Here is a 14,627-nt window from a genome sequence, read left to right as displayed (position 1 = left end):
AAAGATAATAAAACTTGTGTGTGTGTGCAGACTGCAACCGGCGGGCGTGCCGTGGGGTGGAAGGAAGAAGACACCTTATTTTACGAGACGGTTTATTACGTAAAAAAATGCGCGGTTACATCGAGTACGTAGTGTTGAAAATGCGAAATATTTACAAATGGGGGGGGGGGTGAAGTGACACATCACAGCAACAAGGGAACTAAGCGCCGATCTCGAACACCGCCTTGCTGATGGTGCCCTTCGCCAGCGCGGCCATGGCTTCTTCGTACTCGCTCAGCTTGAACACGCGAACGCCGACTCTGTCGAAGTCCAGCCTGCAACGCCACGGGAAAAAATTGAAGGCAAGGTTCAAGAAGGCTTAAGGTTCAAGGTTGGAGCTGCTACGCTCTAAAAGTCTTACTAAGAAATTTACCATATTACGTATAATTCGGGACAATAAAAATTTAAAAAAAAATCAGGCTATGAAAGTTTTTTGCCTGGTATATGTTTGCACTTAATTCACTGTACGAATAGATGTGGCACTAAGCCATTTATGGTGTAGACGGTTATCGGGTATAGCAAAGTGGTAGGCAAACTTACAGCTCCTTCATCCCACTGACGTAGCCGATAGACTTGTTGAACGTGTAGGGGTTCATGGTGTTGCCGAGCAGGGTGAGTTCCTTCCTGTAGAACTCGTAGGGGGAAACCCTGTTGGCCAATAAAAGAATCCATTAAAAGCTTTATCACGCACGTCTTTGTAGAATTTTTGGTGCGGCGGAAAATGGGATTCGGGGCAGGCACGCACCTCATCTTGGCGTCGGGGGCGGCGATGCCGAACACGATGAGCTTGCCGCGGGGCTTGAGCAGCTCGAAGCCGGACTCGAGGGCGGGGATGGCGCCGCTGCAGTCGATGACCACGTCGAAGCCGAAGTTGCGGTCCGCGGCCTTCTTGGCCGCCAGCTCGTCGGGGGACACCACGTGGAGGCCCTCGATGTCTGCCGAACATTCAAACAGTGTTCATTGCTCTGCGCGCTGCTCAGCCCCCGGAAAAAGCGAGTCTCCCAGGAGCTCGAAGCGAGACATGTACAGTGCACTCACTCAGTTTCTGCGCAATGGCCCTGCGGCCCGCGCTGAACTCGGAGATGTAGATTTCGCGGTGGCCGAGGTGGTACGCTGACACGCAGCAGAGCACGCCGATGATGCCGGCGCCGGTGATGAGGATGCTGCTGCCCATGGCCACCGGGCTCAGGCGGTCCCAGCAGTGCGCCACGCAGGACATGGGCTCGCAGAGCACACCTGCACCAAGATACGGACCGTTAGGCTCGGAGCCCTCAAACTTTTACGAAGAACGAGTCTAGCCGGCCGGCTTGCCCTCGGGCTTGCCTTACCCTGCTTCAAAGAGATGTCCTTGGGCAGCTTGTACACCTGGTCGGCGGGCACCTTGCAGAACTGGGCGAAGGCGCCGTCCCTCATAATGCCCACGGTGTCGCGGCAGGGGCTGACGGGGCACACGTTGTAGTTGCCGGAGGTGCAGTCGTGGCACGTGTGGCACGCCCGGTTGGGGTCCACCACCACGTGGTCGCCCACGGACACGTGGAACACGTTGCTGCCGACCTCCACGACCACGGCGCTCATCTCATGGCCGAGGACGACGGGGTCGGTCTTGCACGGGACGCGCCCCTGCAGCAGAAGGAGCGGAACCAGCAGTGAGAGAGGGAGCGCGGAGGTGCGCGTCGACGTGGCGACGACGGCGACGAGAGCTTACCGCGATGATGGACAGGTCGGTGCCGCAGATGCCGGCGTACGCGATCCTGATGATGACCTCGTGCTTGTCCGCGGCCGTGGGCACCGCCACCTTGGTGTGCTTGAGCGTCTGGCTTTGGCGGTCGAACTGCAGGGCTTCCATGTTGAGGGGTGCCATGGCGGAGACGAGGGAGGGCTAGGCTGCGAGCGGCGGTGTAGAGTTGGAGAAACTGAGCGCCGGATGCAGAATTTATGATCTTTAAGAGAACCCCAATCCAACTCCCACTCGCTGTGGCTGTGTCCAAACAGCGGGGTGCTGGGGTCACGATTGATATCGAGAAAAGAGAAAAGAGAAAGAGAGAAAGCAGCGATACGATAACGCCAAGTGCCTCTCACTGCTTTTCCCGGCCACTCTCACCATACGTTTTATCAGTTTGTCGTTGAAAGTAAACAAAAAAACAATTGGACACCCCTCTGGATTATTTTTGGGCGCCCCTATCACGGTCTATCGCATCGGACATAAACAACACTACACACTGTGTGGGCGGGGGGTGTGGTGGGGGATGGGGTGAGGTCGCGGCAAGTTCCCCGTGCCAGCCCTTGCAGCGTGACGCATGACCCCGCTGGCCTTCTGGTTGATGGTTTGCGGCTTCTCGAGAGGCTGTGTCGGTGTCGAAACTCCCGGTCCGTCGTCAAGGGCGCCTGTCTCCTCACGGCTTCTCAGTGCGGCATTCGCTTTCGCTTCGGCAAGGAATACTTGAGCCCACTCTCGTCGAAGCACCGCGAAGCACGGCGACGAGAGAAAGCACTGACACTGTAAAACAGGCCAAGACAGGAAAATGGCACTGCGTTGGGGCGTGGCTTGCGCAGGGCAGATCTGCCATGACTTCCTGACCGCCATGGGCACCCTGCCGGCCGGGGACCACCAGGTGGTGGCCGTGGCGGCCAGGGACATGCAGCGCGCCAAGGACTTCGCCGCTCTGCACAAGATCCCCGTGGCCTACGCCTCGTACGAGGAGCTTGCAGCCAACAAGGATGTCGGTGAGTCCATCGCATCTGAACCTGTAAAGTAGGCCAAACGTGGACTTGGTGTAAGGTGAGCGGTGTCGTTGCAGAAATCGTGTACATCGGGTCGGTGTGCACCAACCACTACGAGATGGCCACCATGTTCCTGCAGCACGGCAAGCACGTCCTCTGCGAGAAGCCCCTGACCCTCAGCTCTCGCGACACCATCGCCCTCGTGGAGGTAAGCATCAGCCAACAAGTAGTTCCAGCAGCAGCGGCCTACACTAGAAGTTAACTTGTCAACTTGTCTCGCAACTCGCAGCTAGCGAAGAGCAAACGGCGCTTCTTCATGGAGGCCGTGTGGAGCCGCTTCTTCCCCGCCTACGAGTACATTCGCGAGCAGCTGGCGTCTGGCGCCATCGGCGACATCGTGCAGGTCAACGCCAACATGACCATCCACTTCCCCGAGGGATCCCGCGTCAGGTGAGCAATGGGCCGTGGATGAGGGATTAAGGTGAGGGAGCGGGATGCCTGACCGGACCGTCATCTTGGTGGCGCAGGACCAAGTCGCAGGGCGGCGGCACCGTCCTGGACTTCGGCGTGTACGTGCTGCAGCTGGTGCTGATGGTGTTCGGCCCCCGCATGCCGTTGGAGGTGCGCGCCGTGGGCCACGTCAACAACACGGGCTGCGACGACGCCACTGCCGTCGTCCTCAAGTACCCCGGCAACCGGACGGCCATGGTGGGCACGTCCGCGCTCGCCGACATGAACAACGACGCCGTCATCTGGGGCACCAAGGGCTTCATCAAGGTGCGCTGTGTGCGACCATTGTTCATTCTTCTTTAAAACAAAAGAAAATCCGGAAATGATTGTGGTTTTTGTTGCCTACAGATTGTTGACCCCTTCTGGTGCCCGACAAAGGTTGTAAGTGGAAATGAGACAAAGGAATTCCCTCTTCCACCAGGAGCACATCCCTACTTTAACAGAAATAGCTCAGGACTGCGATTTGAAGCAGATGAAGTTAAGCGTTGCATTCGACAAGGTACAGTAATCTAAACAGAGGGTTGTTAGACCTGAACAAGAATTTCATGTTTTATGGTTCCAAGTGTGTATCTGAAACCATATTATTTCCTAACAGGTCTCCTAGAATGTCCCAAGATGATGCATGAAGAATCCATTACCATAGCAAAAATTCAAGATGAAATTCGTAAGCAAATTGGTGTTTCAATTAAATGAGAGTAGTAGTTCAAAACCAATGTTTATTTGTCATTCATTAAAATATATAAACCACGTACTGTCAAGGAAAAACACATCCTATTATAAAATGAAAAATTGAAATTTTTTTTATAAACAATCAATAATTAACGCTCTAAGGTGAAGGCTAACTGTTAATACAGTATGTGTGAGACAACAAAACACATCAGGTCTTGGAACTTCCTAATATAGGAGAACCTGGTGTTGATGTTGGATCAGGTAGTACTGGCGATAAGGGCTGTTCTCTTGTCATAGCAGGCTCTGGAGAAGACATACCTCGACGCGGTGGAGTCTGCAAATAAAACAAGATCAAAAAATTGTGAAGGTGTGTTGGTAAGAAGAAAATAATCCAAGGTGATGTGTACAAACCTTTTCATTGTCTTGAGCAGCTTTGTTTACACCATGAGACACATATAGGGTTGGATTTATCGTTACAGTTTTTGTAGCATTGTATGTTTTATAAATTCCAACCAGGGTATCAGCAAGTTCAAACATGTTTGACCGCAGAGATATGATGATGAACTGGGCATTCTTAGTACGCTCCTACAATGGAAAAAGGCAACAATTCAATAGGTGCTATTGCATGTTGACAGGAAGCAAAATTAAGGTAGGATGAGTAACAGTACCTTAATGTAATTCGCAACAATAGAAACATTTTTAAAATCGAGGGCAGCATCAATTTCATCCATCACATAGAGAGGAGTGGGTTTGTAGTAATGCAATGCAAACACAAGTGCCAAAGATGATAATGTCTTTTCACCTCCAGACAAGTTAGATATGCATTTCCAGCTTTTCTTTGGAGGCCGAACACTAGAAGAAAAGAAAACAGAGAGAAATAGTACAAGATTAAATGAAAAGGCATCTCTTGGGAGTTAATACGTACAGAGCAAGATCAAATTACCTGAAAACAATTCCCTCTGCAAATGGATCCAGAGTATCACAAAGTTCCAACTCTGCATCACCTCCAAGAGTAATCATTTGGTACATTTCCTTCAATTTCCCAGTTATAGTGGTGAAGCCAGCCATAAACTCTGATAGCCGTTTCTTTCTGGCTTCATCATGATGTGCACGTATTTCATTTCGCTTGGCAGTAATTGCTTCAAGCTCCCCAACTCTTTGGATATATTGCGCTTCCTGTATAATGATAATAACACAACACAAAAGTTCAGCATTAATAGCATTATAAAATAGAAAGGCAACAATAATTGGACAAAGTACGAAAAAGCTTATTTCATTACTTTTCTATTGTACTCCTCAATCACTCCCATATTAGGCTTATTTTTACTGACAATGCCTTCTAATCTAGCAACCTCATATTGTAAATTATCAACATTTAATTGATCCAATTCTTCAGCTGTTTTTATGACAAACTCGTCCACCTTCTCAGCTCCAGGTATGACATGCAGTGTTAATTTCATCATCTAAAAGCATTTGAAACAAAAAAAAATACGTTAGTAGAACAAATAGTTTTGTGAACAATTAAACCCTTTACAAGAAGAGAACTTCCATAAATAATTGATAATAATAGAAGAGTACTGTTTAAGGATTTTTTTTTATTTTTTTTATTTTATTTGTACCAATTTAACTCCCAAGAGCTATTGCTCCAAAAGGGGGAGTTATGACATTACATTGGACTTTGACAGACAAACCTTCTGTTTTGTGAACTCCATTGCAGTTTTCTTTTCCTTTAATCGTTGTTGAATAACCTTTAGTTTTTGATCTTCATCCATTTTTTCACCCGATAGTTTTGTTTCTCTTTGGCGAATCTCATCAACATCATTTTTCCTTGATTTCATCTGCTCCATTTTTTCTCTTAAGCCCTCCTAAAGTTAACAAAATCCAACATGTTTGTTCAGGAACCATATTTTATACTGAGATAAAATTTGCAGAGATTAGAGAAGGCAGTACTCACATTAATAGATTCCATCATTTTGCAAACTTCGGAAGCTTCTTCGGTTATCTTGTTCTTTTCATCAACCATGCTTGCAAGAGTCTCTTTCATGTCCTGAATTTCTTGAGTAAGATTTTTTATTTTGTCACTTGACTTTTTGGCATTCCTGATTTAGAAAAAGTATTATTAAAAAATCCATTGAAGTATGATACTCTATTTGAACCTAAAATATATTTAATCACTTGCCTTTCTGATGTCTTTATTGCAACGCCAAGTTTCGTAATTTCTGAACGAATTTTGTCAAGGCGGGTTGTGACCTCATCCAATTTCTTCTGAGCATTGCGGACTCGACCCGTTGTGAGTTTCTCTATCTCATTCGTGAGAGTTTTCACTTCTTTTGAAACTTTCCCTTCAGCTTCTTCTGCTTTATCAAGATCTGTAAAAAAAATTGAATTATTTGAATTATTTAGTCATTAAATTGTGGATGGTTCAGTTACTTTCATTGACGTAAGTCTTAAAAACGTTAATTTACAGCATATGGCAGAGATCAACTTACCTTTCTGAATAGCAGATATTTTAGCTTCTAATGTCTTTACTTGTTTGGCATCTGCTACAGATTCTTTCACTTTCTTCTCTTGCTTTTTCATCATTTCTTCAATTTCTGGCAAATGTTTTGATATTGTCTTGGAACAAAACACAAGATAACATTCACTAAAGGCAAACACTTTTTCAAATCAAGCAAGGACAGAAAGGGTAATGTTACCTCTAATTCTAGTGATTTTAGCTCCAAAGCATCTCTGTCAGCAGAAATTTGCCTCGTATGGCCTTTGATTCGGTTTTCTAGCTCTCCTATTTTCCCTAGCAATTCATTTTCACGATTTTGAAGTCTTTCTACTCGTTCTTCCATTTCGCGAAACTCTGCATCCGACATCACAACATCTGATCTTGAGTCTTTGCCCATTTTACCTCGAATTTGACTCCTACCACCTCCAGACATGGTGCCTGTAAAAGAAGATAACAATGGAGAACTGATTTTGGAATATAAGGCCACAATGAAGTACAAAGAGTATAAAGGGAATGGATTTGAAATGAGTTTGGTAAAGAAAAGAACAAAAGCGCACCTGATGTTTCAATAACTTCTCCATTTAGGGTTACAACTCGATGCCGGACTCGACCATATCCAATCCGGGTTGCTTGTTCTAGATCTTGAGCTACCAGGGTGTCTCTTAGAGCGAAGTAAAAAGCAGTTTTATGATCTTCATTTCGAATTCGAACAAGATCATACAATCTAGGAACATTTTCAGGTCTGGAAAACAAAAAGTTTACAGGTTCGACAGTGGACAGATACATAGAAAAAGAAAGGAATGAAAAAGCAAACTAAAATTTTAGTGGAGTAATTAGGGTCTTACGTGTTTAAGGGAGTATTAGCTTTTGCTCTAAAATGCTCCTGCTTTTCCAAGATTATAAAGTTGGCTCTTCCAACTTTGTCATCTTTCAGCATTTTGATACAACTCTTTCCAGTTTCTAATGTGTCAACCAAAATATGGTCCAGCATGGGGCACGCAGTAGAAACTGCCACATCATAACGTTGGTCAATGCCACCCAAGTCACCCTGTAATCATTGCAAATTAGTGCCTTTCTTTCATAGCAAATTTTTTTAAAGAAAATAAGGCAAAGGATAAAAATTATTTGAAAAAGCATACCAGCCGACCAATAATGCCAGGCAATGTTCCCTTGCGCTTGACATCCATAAGGTAATTCAGAACTGCATTATGGGAAATTTTGGCACTCCGATCAGACCGGACTGATTCAAATGCAGTTCTAAGACAGAAAGAAAGTTAAAAATTCATGAGTGTTCAAGCCAAGTAAATATATAAAACATATGCCATAAATCATAGACTGTCTACCTCTTCTCACGAAGTTCATCACCAATTTTTCCTATATCAGCATTGGCCTTGGCCAGGTCATTTCTCATTGATTTTACTTCTCTTTCCATTCGCTCTATCTTAGGCGGTAACTCTGCAACAGCTTTCTCAGACTCAGATACTTTCTCTGTTTGAGCATCATAGGATAATTTGAGATCTTCATACCGCTTTTTTGCATCAGTTTCATTCTTAAGATACAGATCTAACTCTTTTTGAGCAATGTTAAGCTAAAAGCCAAATAATTTTAAAAGTTTAAAACAAAAAAAGGGAAAACACCAATAAACTAAGCGGACTCAAAATACTTAATAGAACAAACCTTTGACTTCTGTTCAGCTGAGGCCTCAGTTAAACCAACCAACTGATTCTGTAACTTGTCCTTCTTTTCAGTCAAAGATTTTGCCTCAGTAGCTATAGTTGCCATGACTGCCTCTACTTGTTTCTGCTCTGCCTCTTGTTCCTTTATAAGCTTTGGCTCCAGAGCTTTCAATTCTTCTATTTCTTTTGTATTCTTCTCTGGCAGATTTTCCAACTCAACCAGCTGAAGACATAGAAGTAACAAAAACAAAAATTAGTTTTTCAAGTTTCGTAAGAGTATCTAAAGAACTTAGAAAGATACCTACCTTTTTCTGTTCCTCCTCTAGCTGTTCCTGTGTCTTCTTTCGCTTTTTATTACGTAGTTGGATGTCTGCCTGAATTTGGACGTCCTTGGCATTTATCTTGTCGAACTGTGCACTGAGAGCAGCTTTCTGTTGCTCCATCTTCTCTATTTGTCTGAACAAAGGAAAAGAAAATACATAAATATGAAGACGGCTGTAACCATGTAAAAATAGAGCAAAGTCAACTTACTTTGTTTCACCTTTCAAGGACCCTCCTTTCTCTTTAATTTCTGCTTGGATTGCCTGCAACTGTTCATTTATCTTACTGATAGCATCACTCAGGATTTTCTTTTCTTCTTCTATTTTCTCCTGTTCCAGATCTAATTTCCGTCTGTCAAACAAAATGACACATGAATCACACAAATGAAATAAAAGGCTTAAGCAATTGCACAATTGATAAGGATAGACTGAATTGTGACTTACATGTACTTTTGGCAGTGCAAGTGCATAACAGAAGAATATTGATTCTCCTGCTTCAGTGCTTTAACTGCTTCATCCTTTGGACCTTCCAAGGCTTCCTTTTCTTTTTCAACCATCTTTACACGGTTCAGCTTTTCAGTCCTTTCTTCACTTAAGTTTTCAACCAGCACATTTAATTTTTCAATTGGCTCCTGATGGAAAAGATAAAGAATGAGAACCCTGTCTATAGTATGATGAAAATAAAACACAAATGAACAACATACCTTAAACCGAGAAGTTCCAATTATATCTTCAAGAAACTCAAGCATCCCTGTGTCATGTTCAGTTTGGCCTTTTGGCTTCATCAAAGCAATCTGCTCAACTTCACCCTAAAGCAGAAAGACAGTATGAGCATTATTGGAATGAAGGATGAGACAACATTTAAACAGTAACCAAACAATTACCACAATTTTTAAATAGGAATAATAAAACAGGATTACCTGGAGAATTAAAAACCTGTTGTGATCCAAGTCAATACCATGACTTCGCAAAAGCTTTGCTACTTCCTTAAACTGAACTCGTCTCCCATTTAATGTGTAGTAAGAAGAGTTGTCTCTGAATGCAGTACGAGCAATTACTATTCCTGACCCTGGTACTTCCACATAACTATCACCTGGCTGGAAACAATAGAAACCTGATGTAAAACAAAGATCATAACTGATAACCAGTACATCCAGATTTCAAGCAAACCTTGTCAATGATAAGTTTAAAGTGCACAGCGACAGTGCAACTAGTGACATTCTTGTGCTCATCGGAGTTGTGAAGAAGAACAGAGATCTTCTTAGAGCGAATCTTGGATGCTCGGTAACCAAATACAAATAACATGGAATCAATGACATTGCTTTTGCCGGAGCCATTTGGGCCAACAATGGATGTGAAGCACTTGTGGAAGGGACCTAACACTGTTTTGCCAGCATAACTTTTGAAATTCTCATTCTCTATATGTGTAATGATGAGGCGAGGACCATTTAGATCAACACCTGTTGTGGCTGGGGGTGGAGGCGGGATGTAAATATCCCCTATACGGATACCCCCTTCTTCATCAGAATGTGTCTCCTCCTCTTCAAAATTGCCACGTCTTTCTTCGGCTTCCTCCGTTTCTTCAGGTTGAGCACCTTTCCCTTTAGGAGTTCTTGTTCTCTTTTCAGGAGATTTGGCAGAATCCTTTTTGGACTTCTTGGGAGGAGATGCTGACGATCCTTCGTCATCATTATCAGGGGCACCTTTGCTCCTCCTCTTGGAAGGACCAGGTTTAGAGGGAGATGTAGTTGGTGACGTATTTTCTGGAGAACCGTCTTCTTCTACTGACGTGTCAGGTTTGGCTCGGCTCCTCCGTCGTGAAACCATGTTTTAAAAACCAGGCCTGTAAATAAATAAAAACGCAGGTGAAGAAAAGCAGAAGCAGGTAAAAGAAAAATACCATGAGGGAATAAACGACTCTTGACACTAGTGACATACTGATAAAGTGAAACTAGTGAGATAAACAATGTAACGGAACAAAAGTTACACAAGTCAAAGATAGGAAAAGCACCATTAACACAACGTGTGCGTAGTAGAACTCATTAATAATAGTATGTGAAGACCAAGGGCTTCTCTAGTACAGGTTCAGTGATGACGCGTGAGCAAACGAGCGAACAGAATCGTGATAGGCCCGGCGCGCGACACAAACGCAGTCGCCAACGAAGGACCAAGCGAGATTGACATGTCTCATGACGTGTTAAACATGACGTGTAAAACAATTCGACTGATAAAAAAATCTTAGTACTATGAGTAAAACTTGAACGCGTTCGCTCGCTTGTCGGGCCGATCACGATTCTATTCGTTTAACAGAGCAGAGAAATCAAAGAGACGGTAACCACAACAGTAAGACAAACTAGATTTGAATTATAATACCCGAAGTAAGGAAGTTAAAAAGACTAAAGGCGGTTGAAAGCCATCGAAGGGCGATTAAATACTTACGCCAACATGAAATAAAATATGATGAAGAGGATTAAGAATGTAAAACCAACACCCCCAACAAACAACGACTCCAGATTTTAACCAACGGTAACGGCAGACCCGAAAAGAGCGCAATTTGAGGGTCCGACATGCCAACGTCGAAGGCCAAGGAAAATTATCAGATCTATATATAATATATTATTTTCCTAAGGAAGAATTTATCATTAAAATTTTGTGAAATCAAAAGTCTTATTTTGACATTGTGAGTTGAATTTCGATATGTTCCAAAGGTTTAATGTTCACGATTCTAGCTGTTACGTTGAAGGGTCCGTATTCGGCCAAAAATAAACTGAGACTTTACTGGAAGGCAGTGGTTTTTGACAACACAACAACAACACAACGACAACGGCACTGACAGGCTAGCAGAAGGTGACGGTGGACTCAAAAACTACTTGCTCAACCATGATATATTGCTAATTTTCACCACTTACATTTGGTCAAAGACCTTATTTGTTGCTCGGTTTGCCTACTTTTTGTCTTACCGGTCGCGTTTTAATATCCAATAAATATCTTGATTCATTATGCCCATGAAGCGTCTGCTCAGATGCATTTAAACCTTATGGTGTGTTATTTCATCAAATCTGCGTGGACTGAGTATTGAAATCGTAGATCCTTGTGTGAAACCTGATGGAGGCTTCCGAATTTGTTTAACACAATAGTTATCTGTTCTATCTGTACCATAACTTTAATGCTTCCCTTCCTTTTGTGTATGACTTACTCAACAATATCCCACTTGAGTAAAATGCTGCGTTATTTCCTTATGATCTCGTTTGTCTAACGATTCACTATGGTCAAGTTAAAAGATTTTCTCGGAACTCCTTCATTGGTCCTTGAGGCGCTGTGTTTGAAATTATCAGCTATCTTTGATGCCACTGTTTGTCAACAGGCTACGCAGGTTTGCCAGGCTGTTTTAGAGAAGGTCAGTTACCCACGACTTGGAAATGATTCACCACAAACATATAGATGAGAGCGATACCAGTTCTCAGAAGTCCAATTCCAATGACTTACATATTTTAAGTTTTAAGCATACATGGAATGTTGCTCGATTGCTGGGTCTCATTCTTTTGTATTTCTCCCTTTCAATTGGACTAACATTTTATCAACGTGCTCTTCTTCAGGTACATATCAGAACTTCAGTCAGTTTCAATATATTTCTTTGTTACATTCTTGATAACATGTGTTTCAATATCTTATTTCCCTTTAGGATCTTCACTTTCCTCTTTCCATAGTATTATGCCATTTAATTTTAAAATTTGTGCTGGCAGCAGTGTGTCGTTCTGTCATAGAATGGTATTCTGGATGGCCACGATTGCAAACTCCTTGGAAAAAATACATTTCCCGACTAGCCCCTATTGGTATAAGTAGTGGACTAGATGTTGGTCTATCCAATTGGGGTCTTGAACTTATACGAGTTTCATTGTAAGTATATTTCTTCTTTGTCTTCTGTAAATAACATTTCTTTGAATTACCGATGACTAAGTTTATAATTCTTTTTAGGTATACGATGACTAAATCAACTACTATTGTCTTCATACTCTTTTTTGCTCTTTTATTTAAACTAGAAAAAAAGGTAGGTCAATTGTTTAGTTTTTGAAAGCTATAATCTTTTCCACTATCCACAAAACTAGCTGTTACAATGATGTAATAATTTCTGAACATCTCTTACTTCCAGTCATGGGCACTTGTACTTATAGTGGTCCTCATAGCTTCAGGTCTATCCATGTTCACATATAAAGCAACAGAGTTTAATACTCTGGGTTTTGTTTTAGTTTTAATTGCATCTTTCCTAAGGTACTAACTTCTCACAAACAAATTATGAAATTAAGTACTGTATTACTTTTAAGATGGGATCTCACCCTTGGATTCATTATCTACTTTTAGTGGCGTGAGATGGACCATGGCACAGCTTTTAATGCAGCACTCTGAAGCAGGACATCAAAATCCTTTGGACATGGTGTATCATGTCCAACCTTGGATGATTCTATCTGTGCTTCCATTTGCGGCATTCTTTGAAGGTTTGTTTCCTGGTTGTCACTAGAAGGTGAAAGATCAGATTTACAGACTGCATTTTTACATTTTACCTTTTTTATGTATGTTTATTAGGTTCTCAAGTTGCTAGCAGTTGCTTGCTCTATGGTTCTCAACAGGGGCACCAGGTTCTGAACACTGCCTCCAAAGTGGGAGCAGGTGCCCTTTTAGCATTTGCTATGGAGCTGTCAGAATATTTAGTTGTTGTCAACACGTCCAGTCTTACTCTTTCTGTTGCTGGAGTTTTCAAGGTAAGTTTTCCTGGAGTTATACCCCTTTGGACAAGCAACATTTTTGCCATTTTCTGAGTTTATTCAATGTTTTTACCCTCTCTGTAGGAAGTGTTTACTGTTGTTCTGGCTGTTGAATGGGTCGGTGACAGTATGAGCCAAATAAATGTGATTGGCCTCGTACTGTGTGTTGGTGGAATCTCTGCCCATGTAGCCCACAAAGTGCATACTTCAATCAAATCACCATCACCTGCTCGATCCATCCCAACCTCACGAGAACCCAGCCTCAATTATGAAATGCGAGCTCCACTGTTAGCAAACGGAGCAGAAGTAGCCTCTGCTCTCTTAATGAGTGGAACAGAAGACGAAGACTCTGATGAGAATTCTGATATTCTTTATGTTTTGAACCACAGAGATCGCCTTGCGCATAGATAACAAGTGCATTGACATGAAATGCATCTAACGATTCCAACTTATATATTTTCCTTCCTTTGCATTTTTCTTTTACATGATTGGGACCATGTAGTACAAAAATTATATTCTCATTTAAATTATGTGGCCACTATGTGATGTTCTATTATTGTTTTCTAAATTTATCTGTCAAGATACTTTCATTTTGTAGTTTTCTTATGGCTTCACTCAGTTTCACATGAATTTCTTTATGTCCAGAGAAAATGAAATATGATTTAGAGAAACTTTTTCTTAGCACATGTTGTTATAATTTAATGAAATTATGCCCTGCCAGGATGAGGTGTTTGAAACGACGTCAAACCAATATTGCTTCGAACACCTAATACTGGCTGGGACGTGTGCTTACTGTGTTAGTCATTAGTCTGATTGATTAGTCAGTTTTCAAATGAGGAATTTTTAATTTACATTTTTGTAGTTGTTTTGAGTAAGATTAGTTTTCATAAGATTTTTCTATTTTACTAAGTCCCCTATCATACTGATCTACTCCTTATTATGGGTTTATCAGTAATAGAAGAGTAATTTATGTATGGTCAAATGAATTTTCACTCTTATGATTGGGCTTCCTAGATTTCGTTTCTACGTTGAAGGTATTTTTTGTTTTCAGTGACATCTAGGTGTCTGAAACCCTTCAGGAACATCAGCAACAATTAATTTATTTACAGTATTATCAATTTTTCACCACTAATGGAAATTATGATTTTTGTTTTTAAACAAATTTTTATTGAAAGTGTTATTATGTACCTTCATCATTAAATCTAGGCTAGTTTGGTTAACAAACATCCTATGTGAACTAAAAGACAGACAATTTTTGTCGTTATCATATTTTAATTGTGTTTTTGTACCAGTCGCTTGCATAATTTTATTTGTACATTCCATTATTGGTAAGTGGGCTGTGTGAATGTGATTTTTTTGTAGTCTAGTGCATTTATTTTAAGTTTATCTCCCTGTACACTTTGGTTGATTTTGTTTTTGTACTGATTTTAATTAG

General features: G+C 42.1%; 4 protein-coding genes across 5 annotated transcripts; 2 read left to right on the top strand and 2 right to left on the bottom strand.

The window, feature by feature from the left end:
• Nucleotides 1-75: 75 nt before the first annotated feature.
• LOC117653082 (probable D-xylulose reductase A) lies at nt 76-1,964 on the bottom strand. The gene is made up of 6 exons (XM_034398454.1): nt 1,745-1,964; nt 1,368-1,659; nt 1,078-1,275; nt 785-974; nt 580-687; nt 76-314 (listed from the first exon to the last, which is right to left on the bottom strand). Exons 1-6 carry the CDS (start codon nt 1,898-1,900, stop codon nt 200-202), a joined length of 1,059 nt encoding a protein of 352 aa, XP_034254345.1. The 5' UTR covers nt 1,901-1,964; the 3' UTR covers nt 76-199.
• A 394-nt stretch (nt 1,965-2,358) lies between these two features.
• On the top strand, nt 2,359-3,983 carry LOC117653083 (trans-1,2-dihydrobenzene-1,2-diol dehydrogenase-like). Its single transcript, XM_034398455.1, has 6 exons — nt 2,359-2,763; nt 2,838-2,968; nt 3,050-3,210; nt 3,288-3,537; nt 3,619-3,769; nt 3,866-3,983. Exons 1-6 carry the CDS (start codon nt 2,562-2,564, stop codon nt 3,961-3,963), a joined length of 993 nt encoding a protein of 330 aa, XP_034254346.1. The 5' UTR covers nt 2,359-2,561; the 3' UTR covers nt 3,964-3,983.
• Nucleotides 3,970-11,027, bottom strand: LOC117653077 (structural maintenance of chromosomes protein 4). The gene is made up of 22 exons (XM_034398442.1): nt 10,872-11,027; nt 9,603-10,275; nt 9,353-9,529; nt 9,137-9,241; nt 8,877-9,064; nt 8,644-8,784; nt 8,418-8,568; nt 8,114-8,335; nt 7,780-8,024; nt 7,576-7,693; nt 7,282-7,484; nt 6,994-7,178; nt 6,636-6,874; nt 6,429-6,555; nt 6,119-6,308; nt 5,894-6,038; nt 5,631-5,804; nt 5,220-5,402; nt 4,883-5,115; nt 4,608-4,791; nt 4,351-4,524; nt 3,970-4,273 (listed from the first exon to the last, which is right to left on the bottom strand). The coding sequence occupies exons 2-22, from the start codon at nt 10,257-10,259 to the stop codon at nt 4,148-4,150; spliced, it is 4,167 nt and encodes a 1,388-aa protein (XP_034254333.1). The 5' UTR covers nt 10,260-10,275; nt 10,872-11,027; the 3' UTR covers nt 3,970-4,147.
• A 171-nt stretch (nt 11,028-11,198) lies between these two features.
• LOC117653081 (solute carrier family 35 member C2) lies at nt 11,199-14,541 on the top strand. Of its 2 annotated transcripts, none has more exons than XM_034398451.1 (8): nt 11,199-11,279; nt 11,797-12,028; nt 12,115-12,329; nt 12,408-12,480; nt 12,583-12,701; nt 12,792-12,925; nt 13,014-13,189; nt 13,277-14,541. In XM_034398451.1, the coding sequence occupies exons 2-8, from the start codon at nt 11,852-11,854 to the stop codon at nt 13,601-13,603; spliced, it is 1,221 nt and encodes a 406-aa protein (XP_034254342.1). In that variant the 5' UTR covers nt 11,199-11,279; nt 11,797-11,851; the 3' UTR covers nt 13,604-14,541. The 2 variants fall into 2 exon arrangements, with proteins under 2 accessions (XP_034254342.1, XP_034254343.1); XM_034398452.1 differs by having other exon boundaries at nt 11,245-11,472.
• Nucleotides 14,542-14,627: the final 86 nt, after the last annotated feature.

This window comes from Thrips palmi, unplaced genomic scaffold (assembly GCF_012932325.1).
Source record: "Thrips palmi isolate BJ-2018 unplaced genomic scaffold, TpBJ-2018v1 HiC_scaffold_8, whole genome shotgun sequence".
Lineage (NCBI taxonomy): Eukaryota > Metazoa > Arthropoda > Insecta > Thysanoptera > Thripidae > Thrips > Thrips palmi.
This window is presented reverse-complemented; position numbering and strand designations above follow the sequence as displayed.

Bases quoted from the DNA above. Each gene is read 5' to 3' on its own strand.
- LOC117653082 (XM_034398454.1), bottom strand. From the start codon at position 1,900: ATGGCACCCCTCAACATGGAAGCCCTGCAGTTCGACCGCCAAAGCCAG. The intron at 1,660-1,744 runs GTAAGCTCTCGT...CTTCTGCTGCAG, and splicing joins CCGACCTGTCCATCATCGCG to GGGCGCGTCCCGTGCAAGAC. The intron at 1,276-1,367 runs GTAAGGCAAGCC...ATCTTGGTGCAG, and splicing joins GGACATCTCTTTGAAGCAGG to GTGTGCTCTGCGAGCCCATG.
- LOC117653083 (XM_034398455.1), top strand. From the start codon at position 2,562: ATGGCACTGCGTTGGGGCGTGGCTTGCGCAGGGCAGATCTGCCATGAC. The intron at 3,538-3,618 runs GTGCGCTGTGTG...TGTTGCCTACAG, and splicing joins GCACCAAGGGCTTCATCAAG to ATTGTTGACCCCTTCTGGTG. The intron at 3,770-3,865 runs GTACAGTAATCT...ATTTCCTAACAG, and splicing joins TAAGCGTTGCATTCGACAAG to GTCTCCTAGAATGTCCCAAG.
- LOC117653077 (XM_034398442.1), bottom strand. From the start codon at position 10,259: ATGGTTTCACGACGGAGGAGCCGAGCCAAACCTGACACGTCAGTAGAA. The intron at 9,242-9,352 runs GTAATCCTGTTT...TTTCTGCTTTAG, and splicing joins ACAGGTTTTTAATTCTCCAG to GGTGAAGTTGAGCAGATTGC. The intron at 9,065-9,136 runs GTATGTTGTTCA...CTTTTCCATCAG, and splicing joins TTGGAACTTCTCGGTTTAAG to GAGCCAATTGAAAAATTAAA.
- LOC117653081 (XM_034398451.1), top strand. From the start codon at position 11,852: ATGATTCACCACAAACATATAGATGAGAGCGATACCAGTTCTCAGAAG. The intron at 12,481-12,582 runs GTAGGTCAATTG...TCTTACTTCCAG, and splicing joins TATTTAAACTAGAAAAAAAG to TCATGGGCACTTGTACTTAT. The intron at 12,702-12,791 runs GTACTAACTTCT...ATCTACTTTTAG, and splicing joins TTAATTGCATCTTTCCTAAG to TGGCGTGAGATGGACCATGG.